Source organism: Haemaphysalis longicornis, unplaced genomic scaffold (genome assembly GCF_048455015.1).
Source record: "Haemaphysalis longicornis isolate Haplotype H1 unplaced genomic scaffold, Haemaphysalis longicornis Haplotype H1 scaffold_1, whole genome shotgun sequence".
Lineage (NCBI taxonomy): Eukaryota > Metazoa > Arthropoda > Arachnida > Ixodida > Ixodidae > Haemaphysalis > Haemaphysalis longicornis.
The window spans coordinates 409,891,978-409,914,369 of record NW_027526203.1 but is presented as its reverse complement, the minus strand read 5'-3'; the positions used below and the strand labels follow the sequence as shown (position 1 = coordinate 409,914,369).

Here is a 22,392-nt window from a genome sequence, read left to right as displayed (position 1 = left end):
AGGCGAAGCAAAGTTTTTGTTTTGTTATTGCAGGGTTCAGCGTAACGCTTTCACAAACGGCCGTGTCTAGATAAGCACTCTACTATATCGTCGTCCACCGGCGTTTTGTAACAAAATTTCCGCGTCTGGCACTACATCGCTCTAGATAACGTAAAGCTACGCAACCTGACCTAAACATAACATAAGATGACCTAACGCACACAAAGAAATCACTTAAAACACCAAAAATCACCTAAGCCACAAAAAATTATAGTTCAATTTAAATATGAAAAAAGAAAATAACCGAGGCAAAGGCACGTCTCGAACCACCGCCCTTCGGATCAGGAAGCTAAGACGTATCCTCTACACTACAACGACAGACGCTTCTGCTTGCGATAGCATAGTCTTAGGTACTCGAACGTCGTCGGACGGCACTCTAGCCATGCCTCCAGCGATCAGCTAGAGTGCCGTCGGACGGCACTCTAGACACTGCGTTCACAAACAAGCGCGGGTTTGATAGCTATAAGAGCACGCTGACGCAAACTGAATTTTGCCACAAAACCGCTTTAGATCGTGGGATCGCAGCAGCAGGTGGTGCAATGAACCCTGCCGAAAGCGGTTGCGAAACCAGGACAACGATATATCCAAAACTCAGTGTCTGGAGTGCCGTCCTACGGCACTCCAGGTCAGCTCTAAAGGCGTAGCTAGAGTACATCCGGCGGCATCCGTAGGCTTGCACGGATCAGAACGTCAGCCATAGTGGTTTATAGGTGCTCCGTCTTAGCTCCGTGATGAAGAGCGGTGGTTCGACTCTGGCTCTTCTCAGTTTTTACAGCTATCGTTTGAATTACAATTCTTATGGAGGTTAGTTCCCGCATTTTAAATGGTTGTTGTGTTGCCGTTAGGCTAAAATACGTTGCGATATATGTCAAGGAGAGGGAGAGTGCCGGAGGCGGCGTTTTCTTACAAAACGCCGCTGAACGTCGTTTCAAATGCACTCTAGACACAGCATTACCAAAAGGCGAAAGCGGATGCGAGGCGAAATCCTAAGAGCCAGAAAAATCAAAAATAAAAAGCATGGCCGCGTATCAGCTCTCTTCGCTGCAAGTTTCGTAGAGGCACGAGAGTATTCTGCGGCCCCTTCCGCGTAAAAGTCTGTAAAAGTCTCCCGCCAACCTCTCACGCCCTTTCTCTACCGTCTCACTTCTATTACGATAAACAGGGTAGAAGCATATTCAAGTCATTTCAGTTTTTCCGCTTTCCCCAGCACACACGCCATCTGTTGGAACCTTTAGTTACTGTTGAAGAGTAGAGGAGAAAAGACCTTTATTTGGCGGAAGCTACAGGCCGTTTAACTTCTTTACTAAGGGTGAAGAAATGGTGGGTGCGGGTGAGATGAGGTGCCCAGGCCGGAGCCCATCCTCCTGTGCCGTCCACAGTGGTGGCGGACACACCACTACACCTCGTATCCAAACACGAGCGGCTTGGGCTGGTCTTCCAGAGTGAGCACCACCTCCACACATTCGCAGATCCACTCCAGGGGGACCTCCTCCGCCAGCATAATTTGGGCGCCCAGTCGACCATCGGCCCGAAAGAGGACCACGTCATCGACGGGCGTGAAGGGCGAAATCTCGCCGAAGACGGACTCCACGGTGGCCGTCTCCAGGAGGCCCCAGACCTCAAGACACCTGGTGTACGCCCTCGGGCGTGGAGCTGGCACCGGCTCCGCTGCGGCGGCCGGGGGCGGGGTGGAAGCAGCAGGAGGAGTGGCCTGCTCGGGTGGAGGCGAGGAGGGGCAGGGGACGGTGCTGTAGGCCAGCTCCGTGCTGAGCACGGAAGCCGCCGATGAGCAGTAGTCCTCGTCCTCGAGAAACGACTCTCCTTGGATGGGCCGGTGGCGGGGCTCATCCTCATCGTCCTCCTCCACGCCATCAGCCTCCTCGACGTCGTCTTCACCCTCGTCCTCCTCATCGTCCTCCTCCACGTCATCAGCCTCCACGACGACGCCCTCGCCCTCGTCCTCCTCATCCTCCTTGTCCCCGTCAGCCTCCTCGTCGTCGTGGTCAGCCCCTTCGGGCCAGGACTGCCTCCACGCCGTGAGGTCGTAGGTGTGGGTCGACCACTCCGCCTCCTGCAGCTGGGCCCTACGAGTGCACAGGGCGCGGATGTCCTCTTCGCGATCGCGGCCGCCCTGACCACCCGACGTCGCAGCAGCCTCTGATACGGCTCGGCTCGGGGGGCCATTGCCGGCTGGCCGCGCAGCGCCCGCGAGGTGGTAAGTGGCTGGCAGCGTTCCCTCACGACCGTAGACGAGGCGGCTGCCCGGGGCACAGCAGCAGCGGCAGCGCCAGCGAACCCCCTCCGGTGCTCCTGAGGCCGGGCCTGGGTGGCTGACGAAGTGCTGGCGTGCATCATACGTGATGTCGCCCCCCACCTCGACGACTGCCCTGCAGGCGGCACGGCACAACCTGAGCGGTGTTCCGGGTGGTTGTGACGGCTCCGGTATGCACCGACGTAGTCGGTGTCGTCATCAGACGAAGAGCTCGAGCTTTCAGATGACGAAAACACCAGCAGCGGCCGTCCTCGACCGACGCCGGCGAAACCCTCCTGGTTGTAGCGTTCGGCCTGAAGCTCGCGTTGGCGCCTGACAAATTGGATGAGGGGATTCTCGTCGAGGGGGACGTATCGCCCCGTCCGGCACCAACACGGCAGGGGCCTCGCCATGTCTGGGACGCCGAGGTCTGACGTCGGCAGGGTGGTGCTGGGAAGCCTCCCTGGACAGCCTCAGTGCTGGACAGCTTAGAGCAGCCTCCCAAGAGAAGGTGGGGGTGCGTAAAAAAGTGAGGCTCGTGGGAAAACCGCGCCTCGACTTTTAGTGGCGCCGAAGAAAAGCGACGCAAAACCCGGCATCCATCTCAGCGAGCGTCGTGTTCTTTTTTTCCAGAAGGCGAAGCAAAAGGCACTGCACGCGCCGCGTGCTGCACGTACATATCATCTTCATCGTCCTCTTCTTTGCGCGGCTCGTTCCGACCACGTGACAGTTCAACGCGATGTTCAAATACAATTTACAACATCCTCCACGCCCGACAAACTGCACTCACCCAACTCCAACGGGCACAACAGCTGTACTGGTCTAGTCACTTCTCTACCTCCTGGTAAAGGGACCTTACATGCCCTAACATGATTGTCCCTCGATGAGTACACCGTGGTTATCCTACCGAGTTTCCAAAATGTTATGGGCACCTTGTCTCCCTTATGACAACTACCTCGCCAACCTTAAACTGGTTATCAGGCTGTACTCCTCTGATATGCGCGCTTCTAAGGGACAAAAGGTATTCCTTATACCAGCGCTTCCAAAAGTCGTTTACCTTTTGCTGCCTGCACTTCCACATCTTGAGGGTATTAGTGCGATTAGAAGATAATTCGCCAGTATTGGAGCTAGGCAATGCAGTGGACCTCCTACCAGTTAGGAAATGCGAGGGCGTAAGTACTACTGCCTCAGTAGCGTCAGAGGAGGCATCTCCTCTGAATTTATCACGTTCTCACCTTCTGCGAGTAGGGTAGCGAACTGCTCAATTTTGAAGCAACCTTTCCCTAGCATTTTCCGGAGGCAGCCTTTGACTGATCGAATCATCCTTTCCCAAAAGCCTCCCCACCACGGACCGCGTTCGCCAATGAATTTCCAGGTAACATGGTTAGTAGAGCAGTAGTCCCGCCCTTGGAAATGGCGCAAAAGTCGGTACGCCGCTTTCAACTCACGACTGGCTGCCTGAAATGCTAGGGCATTGTCCGAGTAAACAACACTGGGCAAACTGCGTCGCGAAACAAAGCTACGAAAAGCCATCAGAAATGATCCTGCAGTCATATCAGCAGCGCCTAACTCTAAGTGGATAGCCCTAACCACGGCACATGTAAACAGCACTATGTATGCTTTAGCAGCACTGTTTCCCTTAACAAAAACAGGTCTTGCGAAGTCAACACCCACAACCTGGAATGGATGAGACCTGTCCACCCTGTCGGTCGGCAGTGGTGCGGTCGGTGCTGATGCAGGTTGTAGCTTGAAACGGGCACACACTTTGCACCTTGATACGACTTTTTTCCCCCATGTCTGCCCCTAATAACTCAAAACTGTTGGCGAAGCTCCGCAAAGGTGTCATTGACCCCGCTATGCAAGAGGCGTCGGTGCACGCTGTCGGTGATGAGGTACGTGCAGGCGGAGGTCGGCAGGTAGCAAGATGGGGCAAAACACGTCTTCTGAAGCCTTCACATTTTCAAAACGTGTCTTGATCCTGAGGATTCCATGATGGTCGAAGAATGGCTGCAAGTAACGAATGCGGGACGCCGTGTGCCGTGGTTTGCCCGCTGATTGAGTGGCCATCTCAGATCCAAACGCGTCCGCTTGAGCGGATGTGAGTGGGGCTATTACAAGCCGGGAAGTTGGTGTGGTGTTGGGTGGGAAAGAGGTTGTGGTGACACCATCGTCATCGTAATCATCACCGCCACAATCATCATCAGCGGTGCCCGGCCAGCGTCAGCAGTGCCGGCGGGAGAGATCGAACACGACTGCGCTCCAGGGCGGTCGCACATCTACACCGCTCCCACTTCTGGCCGCGCGTACGCTCTCCAAATAAAGGTAGGAAGCCGCAACAGCCACACCAACCGAGTCTGCTTCCTACATGTGGTGACCCGGGAGTTCCGCGCCTGTTACCCGGCCAGCGGCACACCGACATGGCGACGTGGGGGGACCCGCCAATACCGGCGTTCGAGCCACGCTACCTCAGAGGGTGGTTCTTCAAGTTCGAGACTGCTCAACCACGTCAGCATACAGCCTCTGAAGCACTCTATCCTCTGGGAGACGCTTCCGCTAGAGCTCCGCCGCGTCCTCGCCCTACCACCGCCCAGCGCCACCCCCTACGATGACCTTCGTGTTGCCGTGCTCGCGTACCACGGCTTCAGCGACAACCGCGTTCGGCCCGCAGCAGAAGAGGTACATGCACGCGCTGAGCACGCTCCGCAGCTGCCCATTGTACCTTCTGCGCCATCGCCTTCGTCCGCGGCCACCAGTGTCGGCCCCCTAGATGCCATCTCCAGCGCGGCAGCCGCACCTACACCGACAATACTTGCAGCGGACGACGTCACGGAAACCCACCAGTCATAGCCCGCCTCGACCGCTTATACTACCCCTGGCGAGGGCTACGGTGAGCGCCTTTGCTCCGTGACCGTGCAATCTTTCCGAACCTCGCCGCCAGCTACGCCAGCGTTGCATGGGAAGTCCATCACGACGTTGACGCAATGCCCTGCTCCACTGCAATCGCAGCCTTACTCGGGTGAAACGTGCATCGTGCCCTTCACCCCCCCCCCCCCCCCCCTCCTTCGCGGACACCAACAATACAGCCGCGACCACTACTCTACATCAAACGCCCCGAGAGCACCGCGACGTGCAGGATGACCAGCCAGAGCCCGATCCACTGACGACAAACGCCCAACCTCACAACTCGCCGATGTCGCCACCAGAGGAGCGCATTCGTGAAACTCAACGCCGACGTCGCCATCGACTCCGTAAGCACCCGCCAAGAAAGCGAGTTTCATTACTTGCACTTCTTTGGCGCACATCGACAAGGCGTCAGTGCTGTCTTGCCAAACAAAAATGCCTTGCACGCCGGCTACGACCGCCGTTCTGCGCTCATATCCGTCGGCGTTCCGGGAGTTGGAAGTCTCGCTGTAAGCCGAGGTCACTACAAGCGTCTTACCACGGCCTCACGTCTAACCCGCGCCACGAGGCTGCACCTGAACCCGTGCTCAACACTTCATCGTCAAAAATATGAGCTTGTTTGTACATGCAGGCGAACGTCAGTGTACTTGCGTAGCAAGTGGCTGCTCGACGAGCACCCATTCTGCAAACATCGCCTTGTCGTCTACGCAGCGGCAGCGGCTCACGTCACTTTCCCTTCGGGACTGCTACAACCTACGCAAGCTTGTCCCATTTTCCACTCCCAGCCAAGGCCACCGGAGGCCCACCTGCTGACCGGACGCTCTCACGGAACTGACCAGGACCGCCTAGGGACCTCGAATTTGGACATACATTTTAGATGCAGAGCATCTGATTCACTCGCCTTGTCCCTCCGGCGTCGTCGTCGTTTGTCGTCGTCGGCGTTGTCCACCCATCCCCCATTCTCCTCGCCGCGCCAGCTGCGCTCTCCGCCGCTCACCCCCTCTCCTCTCCGATAGCGAACACTCTCTCGTGAGGGGCATTGGATTTACACTGTATTGGATTGGACTCGATTGGACTGGATTGGCTTGGCTTGGCTTGGATTGGATTGGATTTGGATTGGATTGGATTAAAGTGGATTGTGTTGCGTCATGGCCGCGGCACGTTGCGTCATAGCCGCGGCAGACGCGCTGGGGCCGGCGCATGTGCAGTACTCTCTCTTCCGCGGTTTCCTCTCCTTCGGGCGCGCTGCGCATATAACCAGTGTGCCGTTCTCCGGCGAAGCAACATCCACGCTTGGCTCAAACACCTAGAGTCCACGCCGCTTTACAAGTACGCCAACGTCGTCATCGACTGGGACAGGCTTACGCAGTCCCCTCAACGTTATGCGCGCTATAAAACGCGGTCCCTTCGCCGCTCCGCCTATGCGTCGCATCTACACAGGGGTTCCTGCGAGGGGAGGTGGGAGTTTTTTAATAACCCCTTCTTTACATACCTGTACATAGTGCATAGCGTATAGTGAATTTTCGTGCATTGTTATTTGCATTTGTTACTTTACTGCGCTTAGCGCTAGTGGGGGGGGGGGGGGGGGAGCCCTGTAGTGACACCATCGCCATCGTCATCACCAGCAACACAATCATCATCAGCGGTGCCTGGCCAGCGTCAGCAGTGCCACGCGAGAGACCGACAGGACTGCACACCTGGGCGGTGGCTCGTCTTCGCCGCTCCCACTTCTGGCCCGGCCTACGCACTTCAAATAAATGTAGGAAGGCGCATCCGCCGCACCAACCGAGTCTGCTTCCTAAACCCGCTTTCCCCAGCCCACGTACAATCTATTGGAACCTTTAATTACTGTTGAACTTCTTTACTGCTTCATCGAATACGGCCCGCGCCCCGGACGTCCACCAGATTTCATGGCTCGTATACTGGGTCCGACCCCTGCTCCGATTCCTTGGGGAATCCGGAGTGTATCTGTACATTTAATTTAGTTCAAGCAAACTTCCGCAATAAAAAAGATACTCGTGGCACCACCACTTAAGAATTTGCGCCTCTTTCTTTGCTTTCGTCTCTGTCTCTTGGCTTGAAATACTTCGACCGGCTTCCTTTCTGCTGCACTGTGTTTGCGTCTCTTTCTCCGCTTACGTTTCTTCCTTCTTCCGGCGCGAATTATGTCACCAAGCAGACGGGCACACGTTCCAGCGTCCTTGAATTAGGATTATGCGGTGCTCGTGTGCACCTATTGTACTCACGTACCAACGCGTTAAGGTGACACGCAGCACGCACTGTTCTACAACTTTTACGTTTCCAATTCGTAGATTTATGAATTTTGTGGAGCGGGCGCATTAGCCCCTCAGAGCCCTCGCCCATTCTCCAAGTAGAGATGTGCCACGAAGAAAGCAACAAAAATAACGACAACAACTTCAGTTTCACCGGTGGAAGCGTAGGAAGATATCTCAGTCGTGCATCAGTCCGCTGCTACTGTGGAGGCCCGGGTTCATACTCCAACGGATCATGCATGTGTTTTTTTAATGTACTCTTTATGGAGGCGGCCATTTTCTTGACCGGACAGCAACAACAATAACAAGGACGATGACGACGGTTTTTTGCAGAATAGGTAACTTCCGACTATCGCCCTACAAAGACACATTCATGATCCGATGAGATTTGCACCCGGTTCTCCAGAGTGGAAACCAATGCGCCACCACTGCGCGTATCCAGCGGTAGAACAAAAGTTGCAGTCGTGGTTGCTGCTCATCTCTGCGGGGCACATACCTCGTTAGGGGACTGGCCAGGAATTGGCACCTCAGCGCACATTAAAGATCGCCAGACTGTCGAAGTTAATCTGGATCGCTGCACACGGTGCGCCTCATGACCTTGTGGAGCTTAAGCGCGTTAAATCCCCGAAATTTGAACTTTAAGAAATCGCGAGCTTTTAGGGAATAATATGCCCACTTCACAAAACTATGAATTGAAAACATGGGAGTTGTAGAATCGTGCCTGCCCCGTGACGCCTGAACGGGGTGGCACGTAAGTGTAACAGGTGCCCACCAGCCGCCAGGACTCCAATTCTAGGGAAGCTGTGGCGTGTGCTAGTCCGCCTGCTGTGGTAAATTCGCTCCGTAAGACGAAGAAACGAAAGCGAAGAAAGAGACGCAAATACGATGTAGCAGTAAGGAAGTCGTTGATAATTATCACCACGCTTTGGTCTTCATAGCATGCCGGCGGAGGGCGCTCCGCTCGCTTGGTGCTGTACGCAGGTTTTCACGAGACTTCCAGTCTCCTCATTCGTTCCTGAAACTTTTTATGGCACTTTGTATTGCTCAACTTGAATATGCCTCTGTCATTTGGAATGGAACCTGTATATCTAATTGTCAACGTGTAGAGCGTGTACAGACCAAATTTTTATCAATATTTATGCATTGTTTTCCCTCTGAGCCTCTCCAGATAACTGTCTCTTTAAGTTACCCCTTCTTTTCTTATACATACTGCTTCATGGTACAATTTCATGCCCGGAACTGCTTGCAGCAATCGGTTTTCGGGTTCCGAAAAAAGCAACAAGGCTTAACCACCCTTTCCACACAGCTGCACAACTTAGCAGATGTTCTCCTCTTGATAGACTGCAACACCTATATAACCTTCACTACGGGTTAGCGTCTCGACTGGGGCCAGTTGGTTCATTCTGAATTTAAACAACAGCGCAAAAGACAAGAACTAGGAAAGAAGCACAGACAAGCCGCAATAAATTACGCTCAGTTGTTTGTCAGCGCTTGTCTGTGCTTCTTTCCTAGTCCTTGTCTTTTGTGCTGTTGTTTAAATTCACTCCGGGGAACTTGATATTTTTTGCCGTCCCCTTCCGGGGTTTTTGGCCGGGCTATTAGCCGTGGCGCGCTAACTTCATTTCGACAGTACTCGTGTTCTTCAGTTATTTTCCTCATGTGTGCGTTGTTTTCACAGAGTTTGTTCTCATTTGTTCGTATATGATGTTGGTGCTGCGGGCGTAATCGTTGTATGTGCTATTATACACTTCTGTAGTCAACTCCTCATACATATTTTTAAGTGGCCCGGGCAGGCCACAGTAACGAATGTTTCTATAACTTATCACTTTCTGGGAATAGTTACAAATATTTCCTGTACTTTGTTTCATACATTTTTGTGTAATTGATGCTTCATCCTTCATTGATGCTTCATTGATGCTACGATGTGTTTTTGCAATGTGCCATAATTTAGTCTCTGTTAGTCGTGTAATGTAGTTTGGATACCACTTTTAATTTTATTCTCTGTAGTATTCCAGTTTTTTATTGTTCTTCACTCACCCACTTTTTTTACTGGCTGTTTATGTGTCAGCCGCTGATGTATTTCAATGCGGCCTTTTTTTTCCCTCTCAGTGCGCCAGCACGAAGGCTTCGGCTGTTCCTGGGCCCTTTAATAAAGGTTGATTGATTGATTATTATTATTATTATTATTATTATTATTATTATTATTATTATTATTATTATTATTATTATTATTATTATTATTATTATTATTATTAGAATATTTTGACATCGTCAGCAAGTAACAGAAAATTACAATCGTGAAATACTGGCGAAACATCATTTACAAAAACTAAAAAGAGAAGTGACCCGAGAGAAGATCCCTGAGGGACACCACTGGTAATTGGGCGTCCGATCCGATATCAGAGAACTGTGACATTTTGCTAGATTTTGTTTCTTTCACTTCGTTACAACAGTACAACTACATTAAGAATTCGTGTGGAAATGTTTTGGACTTGTGTTTTACCAGCTTGGAACACGTTGAGGTTTCGCGCAATGATGTCGACCTTGTAAAGCCTGACAAGTTTCACCCCCCTTTGCTCATTTTAATCTCTAACGTGTCCTTCGCCCACCACAGTCCTTCAATCAGCACACCGGGTAGCTGTGGTTACAGCTTTGCTCGTGCAAAGCTTATTTCACTTCCTCAGTGAGACTAATTGGTTGCCACTGGCCAACCTTAATGACGCTGACGTGCAGACTGATTTCGTCACCGAAGTTCTCAAAGACGGCTTAAGCAGATTTGTACCTAAAAAAACACAAAATAAAAGTAATTATTATACGCACTGGTTTTCAGCTGAACTTAGAAAGTCCCTTGGAAGAAAGAATCGAGATCGAAAACAAGCAAAGAAAACTGACGAAGAGTGGTGGCAGAGTGAGTTTCGTCACCTCAGGTCTCTCTGTAAATATATGCTTAAGTGCGATAGGCCCAATTACATTGCCGCGGTTGAAGCTAATGCGCCACGCAATGTTAAAGCTTTCTGTGGTCCTGTCCTTGCACAAACCTCGAAAAATTCCCCAGGAAATATTAACCTCATTGAGAAGAGGGGTGACAGTATTCCCGACGTTCCTAGTGCCTTTGCGCAACATTTGGTTTAGTATTCGGCAAGAAAAGTGCAGCCTGCCCCCCTCAAGTGTTTTCGGGGTATGATAAAAGCTCAAAATGGTTTGTTACGGGAAGTCTTGTGTCAAAAGCTCTACAGCGAGTTAAGCCGTCATTGTCGTGTGGCCCTGACGGCATTCCTCCTGCACTACTGAAGGCGTTTGGGGATCTTCTTGTTCCGGTGTTGACGCGTATATTTTAAACGTCACTTTATACCGGCAAGTTCCCTACTCGTTGGAAGTTTTGTGTAGTGCCCCTATGCTTTGCGGCAGAGCCCGCCTTCCTCGGACGTGTTTTTAAATGCGCCTCCCGAGCGGGGTCCGCTTGCGGTGACTCAAGCCGTTGCAACTACAAAATACAAAAACAAACTGTTCATGCAGAGACAGGCACCTGTGAAGCGGACGCCGCTCGCCGAGATATCCTCCCCCTCTCTAAGGCTCAACGTGCGCCGTTACTGCCAGCCCTCACGAACTCTGGAAATAGTGTTTGTGTGTGTCTGTACTATTTTCATGCCGCGTGTAAAGCTCTATGAAAGCTGTTTGACCGTTAGCGTTTTGGGTATAAATACGCGGTTCCTCCGAACGCCGAACAGCATTCTATTGAGAGCCTGGGATCCCGCTGTCACTCCGTTACAGTCCTGCTGTAAGCTCGCTCGGAAGGATGATGGTTCTGTATCGTCGCTGATCATCTCTCGCCACGCAGTTCTTGTCGTTATCACCAAGGCCGCAACTTTTGCTGGCCGCTCGACAACCACGCTACCACACATGACGGAGGCGACGGAGCCCGGTTCCGGGACGCCTTCCCAAATGCAGCAAGGTCGATGGGAGAGACCTTCGTCCTGCAGTGGACCTAGTGGGCTGTTGCTGCTGACAATGATGCAACAGCCAGGTCACCGACGAAGGGAGAGCTCCGCTGTTTCTCCAGCGTTGCACCACTGGTGCAAGCTACGCTAATTAATTATTATATGGGCTTTATAGATCCCTCAACAATATTCAGCAATCCATCTAGAGGCAACTACAAACTATACCCTGTAAATCTATACCCCCTGTAAATTTCCAGGAATATCATAGATTACCGACCCTAACGCTTCCTATGTAAAGCTGAAAGAGCAGATTTAGCTCGTATGGCGGCCCGAAGACCCCCTCCTCCTAGCGGATGGCAATTACCTGATTCAGAGCAGTGGAAGGGCGCGATGTCCACTCGATGCAACTTTGGGTCGTGACAAGAGCACTGGAGGTTGTTGGAAAACATGGTCTTGTCTCCACACCCCGTCACTAATAACCCACCATCCCTTGCCCTTTCATTAGGCGCGCCAATACACAAGACACCATTGCCCCAGTATAACGGGTTAAGAAAAATTGGATCTTAATTTTTTTGCGGTATGGGTAAAAGTAATATATTACGGAAGATAGTTACAAAAATCTAATCTTTCGTTACTCTAGCGTTCATTTTGTGCAGACGTACAATGCTTGTATAATCGAGTACCTGGAGACGTGTGCCTGGAAGTGCGAAGCATGTGTTTCATACCGCCTGCACGCAGCAAGAGAATGATATTCTGCGCGCTACCAGCAGCAACAGACGATTTCAACGCTGGTGCGCATATTTCTTCGAGTTGCTACCACGAATAGGAAAGGCGTTGATGTTGTTGTGGTTGATCTTCCGTCGATGATTACCAAACTGGTGGTACGTAAAGAGGAAAAGTCCTCGAATGACACTGATCGCGCTATATCGGCAACGGGTGCTCAAATCGTTTCGTCGTGAATCGGTAACCGATATTATTTTTTTCCGTTCAGTTCCGGTTCCGGTGCAGCGTGCTATAAAAATAACGGTACGAGTTCGGGTTCAGTGCCGGAAAAAATATCTGTTCGGTTCCGGTTTTCGGTCCGGTTCGGTTCCAGCTTGAGACCCTGGACTCTAAAATCGTTTCCAATGCACGTGTAAGTTTGAAATTTGTTGCATTTAGTTCGGTTTGCTGCGTATACAGCAGCCAGGGCGGACTGAAGGAGGTGTCATCCCCAGTATTAGTTCCGTGAAAGACAGGCACTCGTCAGAAGGCAAATTAATGTTATAATATGCAAGAGAAAGAACATAATTGAGGCAAATAAACGGAACAGGTCAATAACAGGTCACTTGGGAAAAAATTTGACTGAGCAGTGAATGAAAGTTTAAGTAATAACTAACTTTGAGCGGTTAACTGGGAGTGCTTAATCCTCTTTAAAACGTTGGGGTCAAGTTGTAGTTCGTTTAGTTGACGTAATATATTGTTCATGCCACACGTATTGTGGAAATCTAGGAAAAATCTTTAAAAAGTAAAAACGAACTCATCCTAATATTCCCGACCTAAAATGGGGCTTAACTAAGTTATTAGGAGAGCTCCTCCATCCTTTCTCGTGACTTAACCCCATTTTCGGTCGGCTACTATAGAAATATACCTAAGGAAGACTTATTGAGATGATAGTTAAAATAAATAAACTCGGGAAAATTATTGATGTTAATGACATATTTAGAAATTTCCAAAAATTATCGCAAAAGAGCACAGTAATTAGCTGGTAAGTTCTCTTGGGAAGTTTGTAGATGTGGTACCACCACTTGTTTTTAGGGGCGAACCCCTTAGGCGCTGGGGCTGTTGGCGTCTCCTGTCGTCGTCATCGTCGTCGTAATCGCCGTCGTAATCATCGTCTCACGTAGTCATGGTACAAAAACACCGGGAAACTCGTTTACACCTCACGCTAGAGAGCTTCGTGCTTCAACGACAAGACACTTTTACAGCAAAGCTGTATACCACTACCCCTCAACGGTTTCATCTCCGTTGGCGAAAACGCCAAGGCGCCAACAGCACACGTATGCACGCATGCTTCGCCCCTCCCCAGGTTTCACGTTAGTGGAGATGGCCCGGGATTTTTCCCATTCAGCAGAAGTACACGAAATTAAACCCAGCATGGCAAGCTGTTCAGAACACTGCGGCATTTACAGACGCATCTGATTTTTTCAACGTTGCATATCAAGTCAATTAATAATTCAGTCCCTCAAGTGCTTTCCAAAGAAAACAAAGTACGAGAAAACGACGGAATCAACCGGCGCGAGTGGAGGCTGTAATTGGCCCGTCATTGTCAAAACAAGTCGAATAGTCCTCAGGCATCGTGAACTTCCTAGCCACGAAACGATAAGTACGTCCAAAAAAAAAAAAAACTAGGAAACCGGAAGCGATAACAAAACGGTTTTCGCCTCAGGCGAGCGAATCATACGAAGGAACGAATTCCTATCTGGGAGAGGCACTGGACATCAAATGGCTCGATTAATAATTCAACGCGATGTAGGCTCCCTTCGGCTACGAATTAACTGTGAGACCATGTTAAGAAAGAAAAACAAAAGGTGGCCGCCCTATCTGAGAATCTGGAAGTAGTTCTGAATGCGATTTCGTCGTGGGTTTGGTGGAGGCTGCATTGCAAGACAGGATCGAGTCTGCTTTGATCTTTCGTTTCCCGGCAGAGCCCGGTGTTTTTTGGTATGCCCACCCATAGTGACGTTTATAAACATCGGGGCAAACGCGATTTCTCCCCGACACCGTGTCGTCAACAGGAATGGTCCCAAAATGAGGCTCTAGCCTGAAATGCAATTCTTCTTGGAAAGGAGATAAAGTTCTGAATACACAACGCTTGCGAGCGAGTGTAAATTTACACAGAGAAAGCTCCGTGGTGAATCTTTTGACGATTACAATGCTAATTTTATTCCAGTGACAGCTTCCAAAAACTTGCTTCAAAGCGGAAAAGTTTTACCTTTACAAACTTGAAAAGAATTCCCGAAATGCACAGAGTAAATGAGTGTACATCTTTATACTAGCCTGCAGTCAATTCCCATTGAAGTTAACTATTATACACAAATCGAAAAGGATCTTGGCTGTAGCATGGGAAAGGCGATGGATGGCCTAAAAAGCTTTCGGAGATGGCGCGAGTTCGAAAACCTCATATTCGCACTGTTACCCGTTCTTTTATATATTTTTTTGCGGGGGGAGGGGGAAGGGGGCATGTACCCTCGTTAAATTTTTTTACGCTGCAAACGTCCCAGACAATCATAGCTCCACTTCGAGCGAAAAGTAAACAAATAATTTGGTAAAACTGAATTCTCGCACTAGAAGAAATGAAAACCTCACTTTTAAAAACACGTATACTTCACCGTCACGCGATAAGCCAAGGCATGTCCCTGTGTTATGGCGCCGTGATGACGACAGGGATAATCGTCTAGTCAGTACCTCACGTTGGTAGGCAAACTAGAACACCAGTAAAATCGATGCGAGTTCAGTCATTTCGCTTCCAATAAACAAGTAATCACAAAAATGACGATTACCTTTGTAACGAATACCACGCCACATACAGAACCACGAATATTTCTTGAAATTTAGCTGAACTGCCGGGTAAAATGTCGAGACGGAATCTATTTCTCCGAGTAAAGCACAAGAGAGAGACAGAGAGAGAGAGAGAGAGAGAGAGAGAGAGAAATCCTTTCTTTCTTATCTACGTGTTATTACGCTCATTATTCATTTCAGATCTGAACCACGCAAATCAGAGGTATATATATCCGCGCAACAACGTCTGTCTCGATTTGAGCTGTGCCAATGCACTGGTGGCATTATTTGTTCTTTCCCCTTTCCCAACACGAGAGAGAGAGAGAGAGAGAGAGAGAGAGAGAGAGAGAGAGAGAGAGAGAGAGAGAGAGAGAGAGATGGGGGAGCAGTGAGGAGGAAAAGCAACAAAGCTTCTGTCCAACTAATTGCTGCCGCGGGGCAAGTCACTCCTCTACCCAGCTCTTCGTGGCCCCGAAACAGCTCAGGGCACGCTCTGCATGCATTCACACCGAGTGTCTATTTCGAAGAAAGGCTGGTCTCAAACTTAGAAAGGTAGACGTTCAAGCCGAACAAAACGTAAAGTGAAACTGCCAAAAAGATATTCTGGGAAGTCAGGTGACGGCCGGCCGGCTCTTTCTTGTCGTGCCAGCTTGGCAGACGGGGAGGAAGCCCCGGCGCGGCACCATGGCGTCCGCTGGCGCCGTGGCGCGACGCTGGCTCGTGCTCGCTCTGCTGGTCTCCTGCAGCCTGGCCGCTGGTGTCGCGCTCGTCGTGTACGGAAATGGGGTGAGCCGCTGTCGTGACGTCCTCTTTTCATCGTTATCTGCACTTGCGCGCCTTGCTCGTTGATTTTCTTCTTCTCATCAGTAGTAAACACTGCTATAGTAACAGGGTTGACGCTATAGGAACAGAAAGATATATTGGCGATGAGGTATAAACTATTGATGTCGGGCAGTAACTTTTGGTTGACGCTACGCAGTAAGCCCGCATGGCTTCTCTTTTTTTGTTGTAAGCAAAGTTCCAGTTCGAGGGATCGAATTATTTGGAGGAGCGTTAAAATATGCATGACATTGGCGGTGGAGGCCGGACGCCAGTTTTGAGCATCCGAAGATTGAAATTGAGCAGCTAGATGAAATCACCCGAGCGGCAAGCGTCACATGTATATATGAACACAGTCTACACTTTCAAAATATCTCGTGCGTTTGCTTCACCACGTTGCACCTCAATGACCAGTCGCTGCGTACAAGGGAGCAAATTCGACGAATAACGCGTCCTAGCGTACCATTCGACTTGCGTGCAGCGGTAATTTGCTATGCTTCTCGGCCTTGACTACTACGCCATCAAGGAGATTGATTGATTGATTGTGGGGGGTTAACGCGCCGACGCAACGCAGGCGATGAGGCGCGCCGTAGTGGAGGGCTCCGGATTAATTTTGACCACCTGGGGATCTTTAACGTGCGCCGAAATCTCGTACACACGGGCGTTTTTGCTTTTCGCCTCCATCAGAAAAGCGGCCGCCGCGGCCGGGAATCGAACCCGCGACCTTGTGCTCAGCAGCGCAACGCCTTAGCCACTGAGCGCCATCAAGGAGGGTATATCGAACAGAACGACGTTGGACTCGCACGGATAATTTTTTTTTTCGCTGGAGCAAGGCATACGTACTGTGATAAAATGCGACCTGCGCTGTTACATCGCGCAACGTAATGCGCCATGCTTTCATTGCGTACTGTCATAGCGCAGAGTACTTTTTTCGGGTGAAATCGTGTGCTGCGCTTCATCATTCAGATCATTCAGTCGGCCCACATGACGCGATCGCAGCGAATGGGGGCGATCATGCCGGCGCATACTGGCGCTGGCAGCCAATGGTAATTTCGACACCTCCGTCAGTCCGACTGGGTTCTGCTTCCATAACTTACTCCGTTTTCTTAGATAGTTTACCTGTTTATTTTCTATACTCCTCCTACTACAGCTACACTGGTGTCTCTGCGGTTACCGTCGTCAGGCTGTCATTGAGTGTCTCTACGCTACCTTCACTCCCTCTGGTTTTTTTTTTCTTCCATGGTATTTAAGTCAAATATAGAGAAAATTAAATAAAAGAACTATTTACAAATCTTGGCGCTTAATATACGGGGTGAAACGGGTTATCCAGAATTCGGCGAACATAACATCGACAATTCCCGCTAGTAATGGTGCAGCTCGCCTTTGGTTAAAACCACGAATTTGTTTCGAAGGGTCATTTTAAACTTCTGTGCCCTGTCTCTTACTGGCTGCAAGTTTGGTTACCTACATTTGCTTGTTTTATTCTTTACATTTTTTTTCTTATTCGGCACCATATTAATCTGTGTTCGTTGATCTTGACCTTGCTTAGAACCTTAATGTCGTGCTCAATATTTGGATTACCATTTAGAGTTAAGTCGATTTCGTTTTAGTTATACCATTGGCGCTTTCCCTGAACCTTTCCTACTCCTCCGTTTCGGGAAGAATATCTTCAGGGTATTATTCTCCCCATATCAAACCAGTGTACAACCTCGTCTATTCCGAGTGCACTGGCTTACACAAGGGGGGAGGGAGGGGCAAAGGGGTCGCGCCCCCCCTTCCCCCCCCCCCCCCCCGAGAAATTTTTTATCACAGGGGGGAAGGAGGGGAGGAGGACAAAGACGAAAATAATTGCCTTTCAACAAATAATGAGTATTGATAATTGTTGTCGTGTGGATAAGCTAAGCAACAACCAAAGGCAGCTTCGATGTATGTTCGCACCACGAAGATCACCCTTTTTTTATCTGTGAGGAAAAAATAACAAAACAATCGGAAAATTATGGGGAGTATGACGTCACCTCGAAACCGCATTTTTAATTTGGAAGAATTCCTTGCTGCGGCTTTGTATTGCTCTTGTTTTTCGTTTGTTTGCTTACTTTCTCGTCTTTTCGTGCTCCCCCACCCCCCGTAATAAAACCCTGCGTACGCCACTGTCCGATCACTTATTGCAAAGTTTCGCACTTCCCGTTCGCCTACTTGCTTCTTCCCTACGTTTGCGTAAAAGTCTCTTGTCACCATCTTGCACCGCGATGTTCCCTTATGCACTGGCGATACGACATCCTCGTAGAAACTGTCAACAAAAGCTTGATATGGGCGAGTTGGTACATTATGCTTGATAATTACTACGGCGCAAAAAAAAACACACACAGGGACGAAGAAGAAACACGTGTGTTGTTTGTACGTATTTCTGTTAGTCCATGTTTTTTTTTTTTTTTGCGCCGTAGTAATGATAAAACTGCCACCAACATCAACTCCGTAACTACACGTCGGTGCATAGGCTTGTAATGTCTTTAACCTACACTTTGCATTTAGCTCCATCACAATTTCTGCGACTCTGGTTAATGCTCAAGAATCGCTCCACATACTTTGCTGTCACTCTGTGAATAAAATATCCCATCCTACGCCCCTTCATTTCTCGATCTCCTCGACATAACTGAATACGCCCGCTATTCAATTCCATGAGGCATTCACCTTTTGTTCTAACATCGCTTAATCCTATCATATCCCAGTGAATGCCTGGGAGCCCCTCCAGTAGCACAATGAAGCTTCCCTCGTTAGACATATGCAATCAAATTATGCAGATATTCATAAATAGTGTATACATACACTTCACACTAAATAAATGCTCGTAACTATGGTTAATTGATTGAGCCAGGTTTCACAGCTCTACATCGTATACAGGGCGTATTTAAATACAGAAGAACACCGTTATAGTGAAGCGGGGCTAGCTCAACAAACCTAGCACAATAATATTGGCGGATCCTTTTTATTCGGCTGTTTTTAATTCATTTGTCGTCGGGGACAGCAGTTGCCTTGCTTCAAGATACAAACATTTATTTTTTTTTTCTAAATTCGAAATTCTTACACCATTGCTTCATTGCACCCAAATATGTGCCTAAGAGAGCAGGCAGTTTGTAAAACAGTTATGATTTGAATTTGAGTGAAGAATAGAAGTCATTGAGGACTAAAATATCGTTAAGAAGTCCATGAAGATGCAGCTGAGAGCCCTATGAAATATAGTAGGGAGCACCAAGAATTGATTTTGTGTATAGCTGTGTGTATCTTGTTTACGTAAAGCACTTCACTTACCTTGATGCAGTTTTTGTCGTACGATACCTAGGCCACATATCTAGAGCTTTAAATACAGCTTTTAATGCGAAATCATGAAGTGGCACGTTGAGCGATAAAGCCGGCGTCCGGCATCTGTATCAGTGATACAGCTTGTGAACATTGGCTGCGGGCGACGCGTAGCACATGCCGGCAGGGTGCATTGGAAAAATGCACTTGCAACAAAATCCCGAGAAATAAAACAGCAGTTGAACAATCAATTCAAAAAGTTCATAGTTAACAGCATCTGTCGCGAAAAATTTATACGCCCAGGTCGGAGACAAAATTCTTGGACCTGGCCGTATAAATTTGATCCGGTAGTGAATTAAGTATTTCCGGAACATAAAACACATCTCCTTGTGCTTCCGTATCCGGTTGAAATACAAGGCACTCTGTAAAACGTGAAGATCAACATAGTCAAACTTAAAATACGAAATAAAACATTACGATGTACAACAGTTTCAATAAATAGCTTTAAATGCAGGGACTTGGAGAGACAGAAATAAATTATCACTTGTGCACATATTATAAATATAAGCAATTGTGTTTAATATACATTTAAAGGATGCGATCAGCACGGCACTGTCAGCGGTTCGAACAAAAGGTAAACACGGCAGTGTCCTACCGGAGGATTCCATACATGAGCGCATGCATTAAAAGATATTTCACAGACAGCGGAATGAATCAATGAGTGAATTTATTCAGAAGGGAGAGGCCGAACGCCTTGTACGGGGGAAGGGGAGGAAGTGGAGGTGGAAATAAGCCAGCGAGCGGATGGGGGTCAGTCACAACGCTTGTCCGCCCCGCACACGGACCATTTGATTTAGGTCGTTTTCACTAGACCAGTGCCCCGCAGCAAATTTCCACGGGGTTATTAAAGTTTCTTTCACATCGCTCGAAGGCGTTATCCATTCTTAAAGGGACGTGACGCGAGAAGGTAGACACCTACGGCGTTCCTCGAAGAGTCCGGCACAGTCCCAGAGAAGGTGGTGTATGGTGGGTCGGTCGGCACTGCACAGGGGGCAGGGAAGGGTAGGAGGAGGAACAGGTGTGGAGGTGTGGAGCCATCTGGTTTCTTTCTGCCGAAACGCCAGTACCAGGTCCATTGGTCGCGGACGTCTGGAGTGAGCGCTGTGCCGGAGCTGGCCTTGTGTAGAAGGACCACCTGGAGACCTCGCGGGATGTCCTCGGGCACACGTGGGTCTGGCTTTGTGGTCATTTCCTTGAGGTGACGGCGTCGCCGCATTTTTCGGATACGGCGCTCAACGACTGGGTTGTCGAGGGTAGGTTCGAAAAGCGGAGCGGGCGTCGCATGAGAGTTCTGGGCGGTACGAAGTGACACAGATGCCATGCGATGAGCCGTCTCGTTCCCTGGGTTGGCCTTGTGGCTGAGGGTCCATTCTGTAAGAATTGTGATGTCACGTGTTTAGGCTAGGTTGTCGATGGTTCATATAATTGCGTTTTAAATGTAGTCATGAAGATCTGGAGAGTGCATTGTGCTGATCGCCTCTGCATTGTCAGTATACATGACGACTTTAGAGGGATTCTGTTTTCTCTTGATGGAAGGGAGATCCTTCCTTAGCAAGGCGGTGGCCAGTCGAATGGCTTTATGTTCTGCCGTGAGTGGGTCCATTTCTGATTCCGTAGAAAACGTCATGTACTCTGTAAAGCTCGGGTCGGTGGCGTGGCGTGGTGGCGTTAACAAAGATTTGACGTTAAACAGCAGCCAAGCAATACACCTTAATATTCCGCCAACATACGCCAAATGACTGTTGCAATACAAAAAAAAGTTCTCATACGCATTGGGAATGCGTGATCATCGCTTCTTGTTGAGTTGCGATAGCATATGTGTAGATAGTAAGGGTAGGGCTGCTGGCATTGCCCCTGGACAAGCCCCCACAGAGGGTATGATAGAACCATTTGACGTTGCCGGCAAACGGGAAGTGATGAATTAGCCGTGAGCTCCTCACGGCCGCATATCATCCTTACCAGAGTGGGGTGCTGCCATCTCTAGCCCAGCTCCTTACGTGCAAGAAGCCCTAGCCCAGTTGGCTGAAGACACCGAGCTCCCAAAACACCGGGAACCCCGCTGTATAGATGACTGAGTAAACAGCTCAGTGGTGCAATCACCACAACTTTTGGGCAAAATAAAGTTACTACTACTACTACTACTACTACTACGGCCGCCGTCTTCATCATTCGCCAATCACCTTGAATGGGTGTGTGAGAATAGGGGGAAGCTATGTTGACGTCACAGCCAATTCTTCATTTTTCCATGTTACCACCTTCCAAATAATAAGAAAAAATAAAGTTGCGAAAAAACACCTACTCCAGAGGCGCTACGGCAGGTTTGCAACCAATTAACAATAAATAAAAAGGGGTAATTAGCCAGAAAATATTTTGAAGGGAAAGCCTATTGATCGAATAAAAATGAGTACCCTTATTGACACTTGGTCAATCGGCCATGAGCTTCTCACGGCAGCTGTTATTATCACCGGCCCATCTGCCTCAGTTGGTAAGTTGTTAAGCCACCGCAGTCAATTAAAACTTTGATTACACGTTTTGCAGCCAATGGGAATCGTGAAGGTTCTGGCTACGCTTCTACGAATCGTGAAGGTTCTGGTTAGCCAAGTAATCCGTGAGTAATGCGAAAGAATTAATAACTGTCAAAATCTACACCTAGAAGCTTTATCGTGTCAGCGTTTTCTACTGGTGGACATTAACATGGGTGTAGGTATGATCATGCAATAAAACGGGTACATCTGGACGTTCAATTAGAAGTTTTTTAACACACTATTAGATGCAACGCATCTCATTCACCCGCCTTGTCCATGCGTGCATGCATCCTTCCATCCATCCGGCTTCGTCGTTGTCCGCGCCCTCCCCCATTCTCCTCGCCGCGCCAGCTGCGCTCTCCGCCGCTCTCACCGCAGCGTTATCTGCGGGTTAGCGCTCGCTCCTCGCAATGCCAGCTGTGCTTCGGCGCGCGCTAGCGCTCGGTTAACGCATGCGCATGCGCTGCTCTCTCTCATTCCCCTCACCGTTGTTCGGCGGTATAAAACGCGGTACCTGCGCCGCTCCGCTCCGCCGTTCCAGCGCCGGTGCTCCGATGTCCAACGCTGCTTTGAATGGACACTAACAACAACAAATTACGCCCAACTCCCCTCGCGGGAACCCCGTAGTAGACGGAAATGCATCGTACGCGTTCACGGCACGTTTCACGCGATGGGAGAATCAACCCAACGGAAACGCCGAGGGAAACCCACGATGCGTCGCATCTACACAGGGTTCCCGCGAGGGGAGGTGG

The 22,392-nt window shown here is 49.5% G+C and overlaps 1 protein-coding gene across 3 annotated transcripts in view; it reads left to right on the top strand.

Moving 5' to 3' along the window:
• Positions 1-15,571: 15,571 nt before the first annotated feature.
• The window catches only part of LOC144155482 (uncharacterized), a 43,526-nt gene continuing 36,705 nt past the window's right edge, over positions 15,572-22,392 (top strand). For 2 of the 3 annotated variants that reach the window (XM_077686951.1, XM_077686952.1), the window contains exon 1: positions 15,572-15,728. In XM_077686951.1, coding sequence (XP_077543077.1) covers positions 15,627-15,728 — 102 coding nt within the window. In that variant the 5' untranslated portion in view covers positions 15,572-15,626. The remainder of the gene's footprint in view (positions 15,729-22,392) is intronic. The other variant, XM_077686953.1, reaches the window with a different exon arrangement.